This window comes from Daphnia pulex, chromosome 12, assembly GCF_021134715.1.
Source record: "Daphnia pulex isolate KAP4 chromosome 12, ASM2113471v1".
NCBI lineage: Eukaryota > Metazoa > Arthropoda > Branchiopoda > Diplostraca > Daphniidae > Daphnia > Daphnia pulex.
In genome coordinates this window covers 9,002,692-9,016,549 of record NC_060028.1, presented here as the reverse complement: position 1 = coordinate 9,016,549, position 13,858 = coordinate 9,002,692, and the positions used below count along the sequence as shown (strand labels likewise).

The following is a 13,858-nucleotide window of genomic DNA, read 5'->3' as shown; positions in this document are numbered from 1 at the left end:
GTGCTCACGGTGGAGGGGCTGCGACCCATCCATCCATCGCGATTCCGCGCGCGCGCTCCGATCATCCGCCTCTCTCTTTGGCTCTTTTGCCTTTTTTTCTCAAAAAGTTGCGGTACTTTGCGGCTGCGAGGAAAGGAGGGAAACCCGACGGTCGCGTCTCGATTTTCGTCTCTTGTATGAAATGTTGAAAGAAGCAGAAGGCGGAAGAGAGGGGGGAAATGCTTTTCTTTTCTGCCTCCAACTCATTGCTGTTAATGACATGTGCACAATGGAAGCGCCGCCGCCGCTTCCGGAAGGAATCCCGTGAAGGAGGGGGGGGGGGCTGGATTTACGTCCGCTTTATTTGCGCTTTTGCCTTTTCCCCATTCGGAGGAGTGGCCGTCTCTTTTCTGCCTCTGTTTCCGCCTTGCCATGTGAAGCGCACATTAGCGTGATGTATTCGATTGCAATTTTGACATTGCGGCTCTCTAATATTCCGCCCCGTGCCTCTGCCGGAATTATTATTTTCGCTCTGCCGTCCTCCCACTCGGCCTCTCTCTCTCTCTCTCTTGTCTTTATTTTTATTTATGACTCTCCAATTTGACAATGTTGTGGGGGTGCGCTCTGCCGGAAATTTTGTTGATGTAGCGCAAAGTAGTTGCAGACTGGGAGCTCTCCTTTCCTTGTATAAGGATCACGATTGCGCCATCGTAGATCATTTTCTTTTATTATTCCCACTCTCGCTCTCCGCTATACTTCAGTCTTTTTCCGCGTATATCACTTTGCGCGTTCGCCGAGATATTGTTGGCCCATTTTTCGAACCCGTCGCACCACTCTCTCTCTCTCTCTTTCTCTCTTTCTGGTTGTACATTTCGCCTGCCTCCTATTTCTCTCACTCACCGCCGTTTGCTTTCTCTCCCCGGACTCCCATTTCCTCCCCAATGGCCTCCTCCAACTATTTCGATAGCTTCTTTTCTCTTTTTCCCCCATTTATTTATTTTTATTTTTTTTCTTCTTTTGAGATGGAAGTAGCTAATCGATTTCGCATGTTCCTCCCTTCACTCCTCTTCTCCTCCATTCCTCTGGGCTGACGTATAATAGTGGTAGATTTTATTGAGTGCATTGGGCCGCAACTACTTTGAGCCGATGACTGCCAATGTGGAGGAATTGGCGGCAAATGCTAATGCTGCATGGGAAACACGTTCGACTAGCAGGGAGAAGACGTCATCTTTCAGAAAAGTTTGGCGCCCAAACTTTTTTAACGTGGCCGCCACCCTCCATCTCCTCATCCGTCCTCGTTACCCCCACATCCCGCAAACCTCGTTGCTATTCATTTGAAAATTCTTCCCTTTGTTGCCCTTTCTTTCTTTCCTTCCGGCCGGAACGGTTGGCATTGCCTTATTGTGCGTAGCTTATCGTTAGCCAACTGTCGCACTAGTCACTACAAGCCGGATCAGATGCGGATCGCTTTGTCTTTGGGCGATGTCGAGTCAGTACGGCGAAAATCTTTTAGATTCCGGTTACCCCGGATGGTTCTTTCTCCTCTAGTTTTGTCGCCCCCCCCCCCTCTTTTCTTGCTTGTTTTTCATCTCCTTGCTCGAGCGCCACTGTTATCTAACAAAAAAGATTTTGACGTTGCCACGGCGGCGGTAGGGAGAGACAGTGCAACGATGAGAGTTAGGAGGAGCTAGGAGCCTCTTGTATTTGCCTGATTCCAGTCTCGCCTTACCTTCAGTCGCCGACATCCAATTTTCTGTGATGCGAGTTTTTGCCGCAGTTCTTGTCTGTGTGAGTAGGCAGCTCATAGCTGGATCAATCCGGGTCCATACTATCCGACATGGCCAACGCCGCAGCAATGGGCCCCGCCCCGCCCCAGTCCGAGAAAGAATGAGAGACCCAATCGGACTCGGGCCCGGTCCGGTCATCTGTTTGAAGAATTGGGACAAATACCCGCGAGCTTATTTCGCTAGGCTCGCCACATGTGAGACAAGGGGAGAAATATATTTCGACTTGATCCCCCCAAAGGATGGATGGGGCGGCTGGATCCATCCGGCCCACAGGATTTGTTTCTCCTTCACTTCCCCCTGTTGCGTGATTTAAGACTAGACAAATTTCCGTCTCGTGTACTCGCCCGACAGCCGAAAGCCGAAAGGGAAAAAAAAAGACTTCGTAAAAGATTGCTCTACTTTATTATTCCGTTCCTCTTTTTTTTCTTATTTTTGTTATGATTATACTTTTCTTCTTCTTTAACCTTCTACTTTTGTTTAATAATATTATTTCTCCTCTTTCACTCCCCTCCTCCCACCTCTTCCGCCTTTCCATTTCTAATCCAGCTGGAGAGATGTCCGGCGTCCTGATCAAATGATAATCCTCTTGTGTAGACTGGCAGAGTTGACGAATAGCGAGAAAAGGAAGTCAACCGAATCTCTTCAGCTTGGTGCGCACTCGTTAATATAGATTAGCTTGTCCGACCACCCACCCAAACCCCACCCTCCATCCAACTTACTTGATCCTCCTTCCGTTCGCAGGAAGCTTCTTGCTTCTTGCTCAGTCAGACCGAAGTTGTTTTTTTCTCTTTGTGTGTGTGTGTGTGCCTTTCTGTTTTATTTATTTATTTATTTTCTTTCTTTTATTGGAAGAAGGAAGATAAAGAATATGATGCCCGTCTGCATCTATTTTTCCCCCTTTTCCTGAATTTTTTATTTCGAGTAGGACGGTGAGGTCGTTATCTGCGATTGTACGCGCCGGTGAATCGCCCTTTCTGATGATTTATATTATTATATATTTTGTCGTTTTTGTTTTTATGTTCGCTAGCTCGCTCCCTCCCTTTACCGGGGAGACGTGATTTTTCATCTGGCTTGTCTGACTTGCCGGACGAGAATAGATGTCCTTTCGACCACCAATTCTTGATTGCGTATCACCTCGTGACATTCAGAGTAGACTCGCCTGTTTCTTTTTTAGTTTTTTCCCCCTTTTTCTTTTTCTTTTGCGCTTCTCTCCTTTTTATTGATTGGTGACAGAAGAGTAGGAGGCGAGACCTTCTCATTCAGGAGGGTTGAGAATATGATGCATTATGATGCATGTATTCGATGAGAACTTTTGCCAGCTGCTTTCTAATGGTTTTGTTTACATTTGTCATCTTTCCTGCTCGTTTTACAGGGAGATGTCAATCGCACTCTGGAGGAACTGGCCGCCGAAGTGGACGGACTTATCCGACGAGCTGTCCGCCGTCGACTCGCATCATCTGTGAAGAATCCGTCAGTTGTGACACTGCTCGAGTCGTGGGAAAATTACAAAAGGTTATCGCTGGACTCGCACGAGGTTGTTCGCACTACGGTCGAAGAAGCGCAGCATCTTGAAAGACGTGCCCAGCTGCTGGGCAAAGTACTGGAGCTCTTGAATGACAACGCGGAACTGACTGACGTAGCAGCACAAATTAAAACCAAGCTGGCTAAGGTTGTCCAGCAGTCGAACCGTGTCGCCGGAATCAGCAGCGGCGGAGGCTGTTTCGAATGGGTGGACAGCTTGTTGGTCAAGGCCTTGCGTCACGGCCATTGGCTCCTGGTCGACAACGTCAACCTGTGCAGCTCTTCGGTTCTCGATCGACTCAACGGACTCCTGGAGCCCGGCGGCCATCTGGCTTTGAGCGAGCGGGGTGTCATCGACGGCAATATCCCCGTCGTCAAACCTCATCCGCAATTTCGGCTCTTCCTGGCCATGGATCCCCGACACGGCGAGATCTCGCGAGCGATGCGCAATCGTGGCATCGAACTCTTCCTGCCCGGCTCCGAAGAACTCGAGTACTCCGACACTGATTTAGTCTCGGTCCTCTGTCTGGCCGGACTCACGAATCCCCTGCTGCAACAGATTCTTCTCCACTTCCATCAGTGGTTGTGTCGCGAATTGCTGTCCACAGGCGAACGGCCCACTTTGACGGAACTCGTTCAGGCGGCGTCACTAACCGCCCAGCGATTGCAAATGTTCACCACGGCCAATCCGCTTTCATGCCTCGACGACACTTGTGCCGAAGTGTACTTGAGAAACATTCGATCGCCGGAGGACAAGGAAGCTGGCCGTCTGGTGCTGGCCACGCTCTTGCAGAGCGCTTTTGTCGGCCAGGCTCCCACCGATCGCCGTCCGGTCGCCAGTGCCCTTTCGACACGACAAATTCAACTGTCTTCCGCCTTGGCTCGCGCCAGGCAAGCTTCCGTTTTAATTCAGCAACTGGCCGATGCGGATGTCCACCCTGACGCCGTCCTTTTCCTCTATCTGACGGCCAGCGGTAAAGACATTGACTGGAGAAAAGACTGCCTTGCCAAGAAGATGTCGGCTGGAACACTCAGCGCCCTGATGGGAGACGTTCTCCGCTCCCAGCTGCCGGAACATGCCTCTGAGCTTCCGTGGGATCCCCGCTGGTTCGGCAACGTGTGCCGTCATCATTTCAACGCCGACGCGAGCGTCGAAGACTCGCTGGCCCTCGTGAACAACCGGATATCTTTGGCCCTGTTCTGGGCAGCGTGGAACGCTTCCAGGACTGGATCGTCAACTCAATCACAAGGCTCGTCATTGGCCGATCTAAGTCGGGCCATCGAAGCTGGAACCCTGGCCGAAGAAGCTGCCCCCGATAAGCTCCTGGTGTGCGTTCCTCGGTTCCTGAGCCAACTGGATCATGCCATTCAACTGCTCTTCTCTTCCACCCAAGTCCGGCTGACCAACCAAGATTGGATCGACCTGATGGAAGCTCTCGAAATGAGACGACACATGCTGGACGTTGATGCCCTCTCCGTGGAAGGCGATGAGCTGGAAACAACTTTGTCTCGAGTGGCCCAGTATTGGTCGTGGCTACTGAAACGGACGGTCCCGGCCGTTTGCGAACTGCTTCGGCGTTTCCCCGTCACTTCGCTCAACATGCCTGCCGAAGTGGACCATAGCCAAGCCGTTGTCTTATCGCGACGCTTGCGGCGATGGCTGGAACAGAACGTGGAACCGTTTTTGGACGAAACTCACTCACACCGGGCACGTCTCGTTTCGTCCGTCCTGTCGAGTTGCTGCCTGCCAGCCGTCGTCGCTTCCGCGGAAGGATCCCAGTTGGTACGCAGCGTCGCCCGTGTCGTGTGCGAAGGCGATATTGACAAGTTGACACAACTGGAACGTGAACTGAATCGCATCTCTTTGAAAACGGAAAGTGCAGATGGCGCCGCTCAGCTCCATCTCCTGTCTCTGATGGATCACGTCTTGATGCTGGGACATTATCGCCTGCCCTGCGACTCCCTGTGCGGGTTGGTGTCAGCTGGACCCACTGGCAGCGCGGCTCTCGTTCAGGCCGGGTCGCTCCCCTGGATCGAGTCTCATTTGGCTCACTGGGAAATGGTGACGCAAATGTCGTGGAGCCGTCGCGGGCAATACCAGGCCGTTTCGCCGCTCTTCTCTCTGACTACCGCCAACGTCGTGGAGGGAGACGGTCAAGTGCAGCTAGGCCAATCGGACGAGAAGCGGGCAAGATTGAAGACGCTCAAGGAAATGCTCTGGACCAATGCGGACAAGATGCAACGAGCCGATTTTGATCCGTTGCTCAACGACCATCGCCTGGCCGTCCAGTCGCTTCAGAAATTGATTCAAGGTGTTTGTCATGCATTGCGGATCCCGTATGGAAATAGCCTCGATTCCTGGAAACCCTGCGGGGTGAATTTACAAGCCATCGAAACCACCCGACGCGCCTCTGATTTCGTGGAACAGCCCAGTGATGTTGGATCCCTCTGGCTCCTTCAGGGGCTCGCCCGTTGCTTGCTCCTGTCTGCCGGCGACGAAGTGGATCCCGTCGAAAAGCGGAAACTCAAGGCCGTTCTGCGGCGACGCGAAGCCGACAAGGTGGACCAATTTCTGCGCGTCCATCGATTGCATCACGAACTGGTTGTCGGCGGTGATTTGGTTATCGCAACTCAACACCCTCACGTGCGCCACCTGTCCAGTCAGAAGGAGCGACTCGACTCGAAGCTGAACGAGGAGGAGACGCGCAAACCCACTTGGCGCCCCCAAGTGTCGCTCTTCCAGCAGCTAATCAAAGACATTCGACACTACGTCAATTCCGTGGCTTCACCCCAAACGGTGCTGGCCCTCCACGACAAACTGCGAGAATTCAAAAGCGGCCGGGACGAGTCCAGCATGATCATATCTCAAGCGGAATTGTGGCTCGCTGCCCAGCGCAGTTTCTATCAGTCGCTCAAAAGCAAATACATCGACTATCCCGATATTGTCGTCCCACTTTTGGCCGGAATCGCTCAGATGATTCACGGTGCGGAATTGCTGGTGAGAAACGTGAAGAGCGCGGCCTGGAGGAGAGATTTCGGCGACGACACCCTGGATTGGAGCGATTCCATCGCTGACCTGTTTGATCGCCCGTCTCGATTGGCGGCGGAACAACCCGCTGGCGTGTTGGCTCAGGCGCAACTCTGCACGTCGACTGATGTAGGCCGGCTCTTCGACGCAGTGTTCCATCACCCAATCGATCGGAATCAAAACAAGAAGACGCTTCTCTTTTCCGCCTTGAAAGATGTCGAGCGATACTCGTTCCACGCGCGCCGGATCAACCCGCAAGCCTGGAGCACGCAGACGGCCATTCTCGACGCGCTGGTGTCGTCGTGGGCGGCATCGGAGGAGCGCCGGAAGCAGCGTGACATTGAGAAGGAGAGTCTCTACAAGAGTCGCACGGTGCATCACGAGGGAGAAGTGAGCGACGCCGAAGCGGAAAAACGGGCACTGGAACAGTTTTTCCCGTCGTACGAATCGGAATTCAAAGAGGAAAACGGTCCGGTGGCCATGGAGATGGAAGAACCGGAACAGGACGATCTCTACGACTTTGAGTTGACTCAGCAGGACCAAGAATTCATCTGCGAGCGACACGTGTCCCTCCTACTCCGCTGGGCTCGCTCCATCTTTATTGGCACATCGGACGAATCGACTGCCAACGTAACATTGTCTTCATCCGCCGGAGGGTTCTCGATGCGCTACCCGCTGCTGGGCCGCATCACTGCAACGCTGGAACCTTGTTTGAGCACACAATTCGATCGCCGACTAATCGGTAAGAGTAAACTTTGAAGCTTACGGCAAACTTGGTCATCATTTTCCACGCTGGAGATCCCATTCATCATCCAGCGGAATTCGTTTTAAAGTTTCCACATACAATTGAGACGTGAGCACGTAAGATATGGCTAGGGTGTGTCGATTTGAAGTTCAGGCCGAGGCCAGTTTAGTTGTTTATGCAAAGAAATGGCCGGGAAACTCGCCCGACGGAGCTACTGCAGAGCTGAGCTATTGTTGTTTTGGGCCATAAATCCTTCTAGGGGAGGGCTCCGGTGTTGTTGCCCTCAAACTTTTTCCTATTTAGAGCGCGCGTCGCTAAGTTTGAGGAGGAAATTTCTTTTTTTAATGCATTGAGCCTTTATCTGTTTTATATTTTGTATTTCTCTGTTTTCTTTAGGAGCTCACGTTATCTTCGTGGAGCAATTGCTGAGGAACGGACAGACGGACGGCGGGTCTAGCGACAAATTCGACTTTTACTACGACGCTCGTGTCGACGAAGCAGTTCAGTGTCGACCTGTCCTGGAACACTTGCGATCGAGGATAGCCGACCTACTAAACCAGTGGCCCGGCCACGCCACTTTGACGGATGTGGCCAAATTGATCGATCGGATCCTCTCTTTCGCCGTGGACAGTCCAATCATGAAACTGGTGACGGGACTGGAAATGTTGCTGACCAAGTGTCACGAGTGGGAAGCCAATGCTCACCGAGGGGTGTCCATCAGTGAAGACATTCATGCCCTGTCGCGTCTTATATTACGTTGGCGAACCCTCGAACTGGACGGCTGGAAATTGTGCCTGGACAATGTTGAGAGGCGGGCGTCCGCTGGCGCTGCCAAGTATTGGTTCCATCTGTATTCGACCATCACTTCGTTGTTGAATGACGAAACGGAAATGGCGGAATTGACTCCAGTTCAGTCGACGCTGCGCCAGTTCATGGAAAGTGCAACGCTGGGCCAGTACGAAATGCGCTTGCGGATGCTGAGAGCTTTTGCTTGTCATGTCGCTCTCTCTGGCCGGCACGATGCGCTTTTGCGTCTTTTATGGCACGCCCTCCTCTTTTACGGCCAGTTTTTGCCACTGGTGGTGAAGCGGAAAACCTCCCTGCGCCAGCCCATCGACAAGAAAGTGCGGGACTTTATCAAAATTATGCGCTGGAACGATATCAATTATTACGCACTCAAAGAGGCCGTCCACAAAGCTCACGGAACGTTGCACAAACACATGAAGGAATGGCGCGACATCCTGGAACAGCCCGCCAGGGTTGTGTTGAGCGAGCCGGGCGTCGACTTGGAAGCGGAAACGGTTTCATCCCTGGTGCCAATCCCAGTCGATCCTTTTATTGGCAATGCCAAGTCCATGTCCGGGTTCGACTCCGTTCCACTGGCCGAGCATTCGATCCTATCGCGACTACCCAGTCTTTATTCCAAGAGCTTGAACCTGTGCGCCAAGACTCTGCGCAAATCGCCGCTCCAGAAACGCATCCGAGCCGTTGACGACATGGTCGCAACGGTCATCAGTTCCGTCAACCAGCTGCAGCGATTGAAGATCATCAGCAACGGGGCAGACAAGGAGCGACAAAAGAACGAGGCCAAGTCCATCAGCATGCGGAAGAGAAAGTCGCTCTACCAACTGTTCCGCAGTCTCCAGCAAATGGGCATCTCCTACCGCAAAGGCTCGTTCCTCTGGAGCCAGGACAAGGGATTGGATTCTCTCGAGCTGGTTCTGCCCATCCTCGAAGTGGAGGCCTGCTTGGAGCACTTACCGCAACGATCGACTCACTCCGTCATCCGCCTCGCCTGGGACAAAGGCCCGCACTACTACACCCGCTGTCTGGCGCGTTTGGCGGTTTCGGCCAAATTGCTGGAAAAGCCATCGGCCGAACTTGGGCCGGCCACGGTTGAGCGACTCAAAGGATTCGCCGCTCAATTCATGGCCATCGTTCAAGATCAATGGAAAAACTGTTCCACCACGTTGGACAAATTGGTCCATTTGCGGATGTTGACTGCTCAACTCAACGGATTCCGTTCTTCGGCAGAGCCAGTTCCGGAATCGGCGGTCGTCGTTTATGATCTGGATCACTTGTGGCAACTCGTTGTCGATGCTCTAGCCGTCCTGGAAGAATTTGATTCGCTGATGAAAGCCTGCCCGTCTGGAGCTTTTGATGTCGTTACGCTCCGTCTGGATGACGGCACCACTAAGCCGGTGACTGAAGAAGTCGCTTCGTCGCTCTTATCCCTGCGATCTCAGCTGGCCGTCAAAATGATGGACGTCCGTCAAGATATCGAGAAACACTTCCATCTTTACCGGATCGCGTCAACCTCGTCTTGGCTCTTTAACAACGACCACTGGCAGTGCATCGTCCGTGGCTTTAAGACGGTCGACGATTCGCAAAAGCTGCTGGAACAGATGGTCTCGGTTGCCGGTGCCCAGAATTTCGGCTCCTCCCTGGAACATCTTAGACGAAGATTCAACGCCTCCGTCGAGGGATTTAAATCGCAAAAGATGTCCAATCGAAACGTCGAGTCTAGAGTTGAAGCTGACGACGTCGACCGTCTCTGCCAGACGGTCCTTCACGGAATCCAAGAAATCTACAAGAAGTACAACGACGAGACTCGGCCAGAACCGAAAGAAGGCGAAGAAGAAGAGGAAGGAGATGATGACGAATTTGAAGTTGATCATCTGACGTCCAAGTTGATGTCGGAAATGGAAACCGACTTGAGCAAAGTGTTGAAACTAGATGGAACCATGGCGGAAATGTCGAGACTCGTTGAAATGGTCAAAGACGACGGCCCTCTCTCTCGCCTCTTGTCCTCTTGTGCTCCCGTTTTCGATCAGTACGTCTTTGTCGTCGAATATTACTTGAGTTCCCAACTGGCCACGCTACGTGCCTCGTCTAAATTGTTGTCAGTTCTCCTGAACGTGTTTAACCAACTGCTGGAGAAAGGATTTTGTTTGCCGTCCGAATTGGACGACTCGAAAGAAGGCGGCTCGGGAACGAAGTTCGAGGACAACGAATCCGGTGGCCTGGGAGACGGCGAGGGAGCCAAAGACGTTTCCGACCAAATCGAAGACGAAGATCAGCTGGACACTGCCCGCCAACAAGGCAAGGAGGAAGAAAGCGAGGAGAAGGACGATAAAAACGGACCCAAGGAAGAAGAGAACGGCATTGAAATGAGCGAAGATTTCGACGCCGAATTGCAGGATCGCGAGAAACAGGAGAAAGAAGAAGGCGACGAGGATAGCGGCAAGGAAGACGACGAAGACGAAGACAAAATGGACAAGGAAATGGGTGAAACGGGCGAAGACGCCGATCAGTTGGAAGAGAAACTGTGGGGCAGCGATGAAGAAGATGATGACGAATCGGATCAAGATCAAGAGGAAGGTCAGGGTGACGGCCAAAAAACGGAATCGGAAATGACAGCCAAACAGGGCGAGGACGAGGAGCAGGAAGAAGGCGAAGACGACAAGGGACGCGACAAGAAGAAAGAAAAACCTAAAAATATGGACGACGAAGAAGACGATGAAAACGTCAACGACGATCAGATCGATCCGTATCACACATCGCAAGAGCCACCGCCGGAACCGGAACCCCTTGACGTGCCTGACGATCTCAATCTCGACGGCGGCAACCCCAAAGACAAGGACGAAGAAGAAGGAGAAACGGAAGAAAATCCCTTTGACATCGACGCCATGAAAAATGAAATGGAATTGGAAGATGAAAAAGAAGAAAAGAATGAAGAGTCGAAGGAAGAGGACCAACCCAATGCGGACGGCGTCGAGGAAGATGCTGTCGACGACTCGACCGAATCGAAAGAAAATGATCAGAAACCAAAGGATGGCGATGAGGAGGAAGACGGTGGAGAGGAGAGTCAAGAAAAAGAAATGGATGAAGCCGCTGAAGGGGACGATCCTCAACAGGCGGACGCTCCTGATCAGGCCATCCCTTCTATGGACCAACCTTCAGAAAACGATGCCCAGCCGGCCGCTGAGGAATCTGTCAAAGGATCGCAAGATAAAACGGCCCGCAAAGACACGGTGGAAAATAAACCGGAAGAGGATGGCGGCCAGAATCAAGAGGCGGAAAACGAAGAAGTCGAGGGAGTCGGAATGGCGGAATCACGTCAGAATCAAGGACACGAAGGACAGGAAAAGTCGAAAGTGAATCGGAAAACGCTCAAGGAGGAGGACAAAGACGAAGATAAAGGCAAAGGAAAGCCAAGGAAGCCTGGCCAATCGGATCCTAATCGAGCGCTAGCAGACCAGCGCAAGGAACGAGTCTTGCAGGTAATCATTAGCCCTTCTTTGCTTTCACTTGTTGAAAAAAAGAGGTTTGTTTCTTTTAATCACGATCATAATTGTTGGCTTTTGTGCATTAGGTACACACGACTGAACGAAAGTCGCAACAGGATGACGATGAAGGACCCGAGCAAGATGAAACTGCCGCTAATGAAGAAAATCTTTTCGAGCATGTGAAGAAAGTCGATCAACTGCACGACGCTCTGGCCAAAGACGCTGCCACTGAGGAGCAAGCCAAAGAACAGCTCTCCGTTTTGCAGGAGAAAGACGAAAGCGACGAGTTGAAGGATAAGCAGGATGAAGAGGACGATGATGTGGCAATGAAGGATGATGACATCATTGAAGATCAAAGTCCCGTCGATCAACAAGAAGCTGAAAAAATTTCCGACTCGAAGAAAAAGGGTCGAAGACGTGGCGAGCCCCAAGGCATGGACGAAGATATGGAAGAGAATCCTGTCGAAAGTAAAATCGAATTTTGTTTTAATTTTTCATCCGTCGAGTTGCGTCATCATCTTTCTCTCTTGTCCAGTCGAAGGTGAAATCGTCCCGACAATGACCGCACAGCGAGGACCAGAATCTAGTTTCGTCACCCAATCAGAGTTGATGTTAGCTCCCGAGTCTATTGTGCCGATGGAAATTGTTGAACAACTCAGATGCGACTTGGAACAGCGACTGGCCACCTGGTCGACGGCAAATGTATGTAGATATTACAAGATATTACATTAAAAACCTTGCAATGGTTTGACAAATAATTAACATAATTTTGTAATAGATCGACGATTCGGAAGGTCAGGATACCTGGCGAAAATTGGAAATGGTAACATCCGGTCTTGCACAGGACTTGTGCGAACAGCTCAGATTGATTCTAGAACCATCCCAGGCATCCAGATTGAAGGTATCATTCAGTTTCATGGTTAACTCATTATTTCCAAGTGCATTCATTCATAGTTCTCTATTGTATGATTGTAGGGTGACTATCGAACCGGCAAGCGCCTGAATATGCGCAAAGTGATTCCATACATTGCTAGTCAGTTTAGAAAAGACCGCATCTGGTTACGTCGCACCAAGCCGGCCCAGAGGAATTATCAAATTGTTCTGGCTGTCGACGATTCTTCGAGGTTTGAAATGAGTTCTTCCTAATGAGTCAAATGGTGCGCTCTCGACTTAACTTTGCGTTTCTCAAATCTTAGCATGGCTGACAACCGTTCGAAAGAACTGGCCTTTGAATCAGTGGCTTTAATCAGCAAAGCCCTGTCGTTGTTAGAGGCTGGCCAACTTGGAGTCGTCTCGTTTGGAGAGCAGGTTCAGCTGCTGCATCCACTTCATGACACATTTAATGACACGAGCGGGCCGAGGTAATTAACAGACAAGCTCTTGCGTAAGACGTCCTTGACAGAAATGTTGAATCATTCCGCCACTTGTCTTTGTCAACAGGATATTGCAGCAGTTCACTTTCGAGCAGAAGAAGACGAAAATCTCGGAGTTGGTCGATTTCGTCAATGCCCTAATGAGCCAAGCGCGTTCGACTTCGTCGGCGCAGATGTCATCGACCGCTCAACTTTTGCTGATTGTATCGGACGGGCGCGGCTTGTTCAGCGAGGGATCCGAATGCGTCCACCAAGCCATCAGGCGGGCCAAGCAGGCCGGCTTGTTTATGGTATTTGTCATTCTCGACAATCCGGAGGGAAAGGATTCCATTCTCGACATTCGCGTGCCCCTCTTTGATCCGTCAAACGGCAAACTTCTCGGTATTAAGCCATACCTAGACAGTTTCCCGTTCCCGTTTTATGTCATCCTCCGGGATATCCAAACGTTACCCGTCGTCTTGAGCGACGCTCTCCGCCAATGGTTTGAATTGGTCACGTCCTCATCCAACGTCTAACACAACGGGTAACGGTCTTGTTTCATATATTTCTACCCCCCCCCCCCCCATTCGCGTTACATTTTCTTTTCTTACCCTGATTTTTTGCCTTTCTTTATTTTTTTCTTCCCTTGAGAGTTGTGAAATACAACAACTGTCGTTAATTTCTCTACAATCTCCTCGTGTCACGCGCACTGTGTATTTGTGTAATCAGCCGAACCGAGATCAGTCATCTGTACAACAGCTGTTGTCGACGAGGCCCGCACAAAATTGTTTGATAGTAGATAATGTTCACATCTCATATAAGCATATTTCAACTAGGCTCACGAGGTTTTTATTTAAATGATGCAATTGCATTGATAAGGAAGGAGGCTCGCTGCATTTTCATCATATCCGGGATCAGTGAGTATGGATCTTTTTTCCTGCTAGCTATTATTATTTTTTCCTGATCTTTCTCTCCACCCCCCACCCCCTCCGCATTTATTGTATTACGTAGATGCGATCGATGCATCGCTTCTGTTGTATTCGTTTTACACGTGACTGGAAGACTACATTGCATATCTCATAAACCACCCACGTCTCGGCTGGTAATATTTGAGCAGCAATTGTTGAAATGCCTGATGTGACTCTCTCTGAATTATT

The 13,858-nt window shown here is 51.0% G+C and overlaps 1 protein-coding gene across 4 annotated transcripts in view; it reads left to right on the top strand.

The window, feature by feature from the left end:
- The window catches only part of LOC124209576 (midasin-like), a 31,291-nt gene that overhangs the window by 15,423 nt on the left and 2,010 nt on the right, over positions 1-13,858 (top strand). For 2 of the 4 annotated variants that reach the window (XM_046607615.1, XM_046607614.1), the window contains exons 10-17: positions 3,139-7,057; positions 7,457-11,343; positions 11,436-11,817; positions 11,885-12,051; positions 12,128-12,250; positions 12,325-12,473; positions 12,546-12,710; positions 12,790-13,803. In XM_046607615.1, coding sequence (XP_046463571.1) covers positions 3,139-7,057; positions 7,457-11,343; positions 11,436-11,817; positions 11,885-12,051; positions 12,128-12,250; positions 12,325-12,473; positions 12,546-12,710; positions 12,790-13,237 — 9,240 coding nt within the window. In that variant the 3' untranslated portion in view covers positions 13,238-13,803. The remainder of the gene's footprint in view (positions 1-3,138; positions 7,058-7,456; positions 11,344-11,435; positions 11,818-11,884; positions 12,052-12,127; positions 12,251-12,324; positions 12,474-12,545; positions 12,711-12,789; positions 13,804-13,858) is intronic. The other 2 variants (XM_046607613.1, XM_046607612.1) reach the window with 2 other exon arrangements.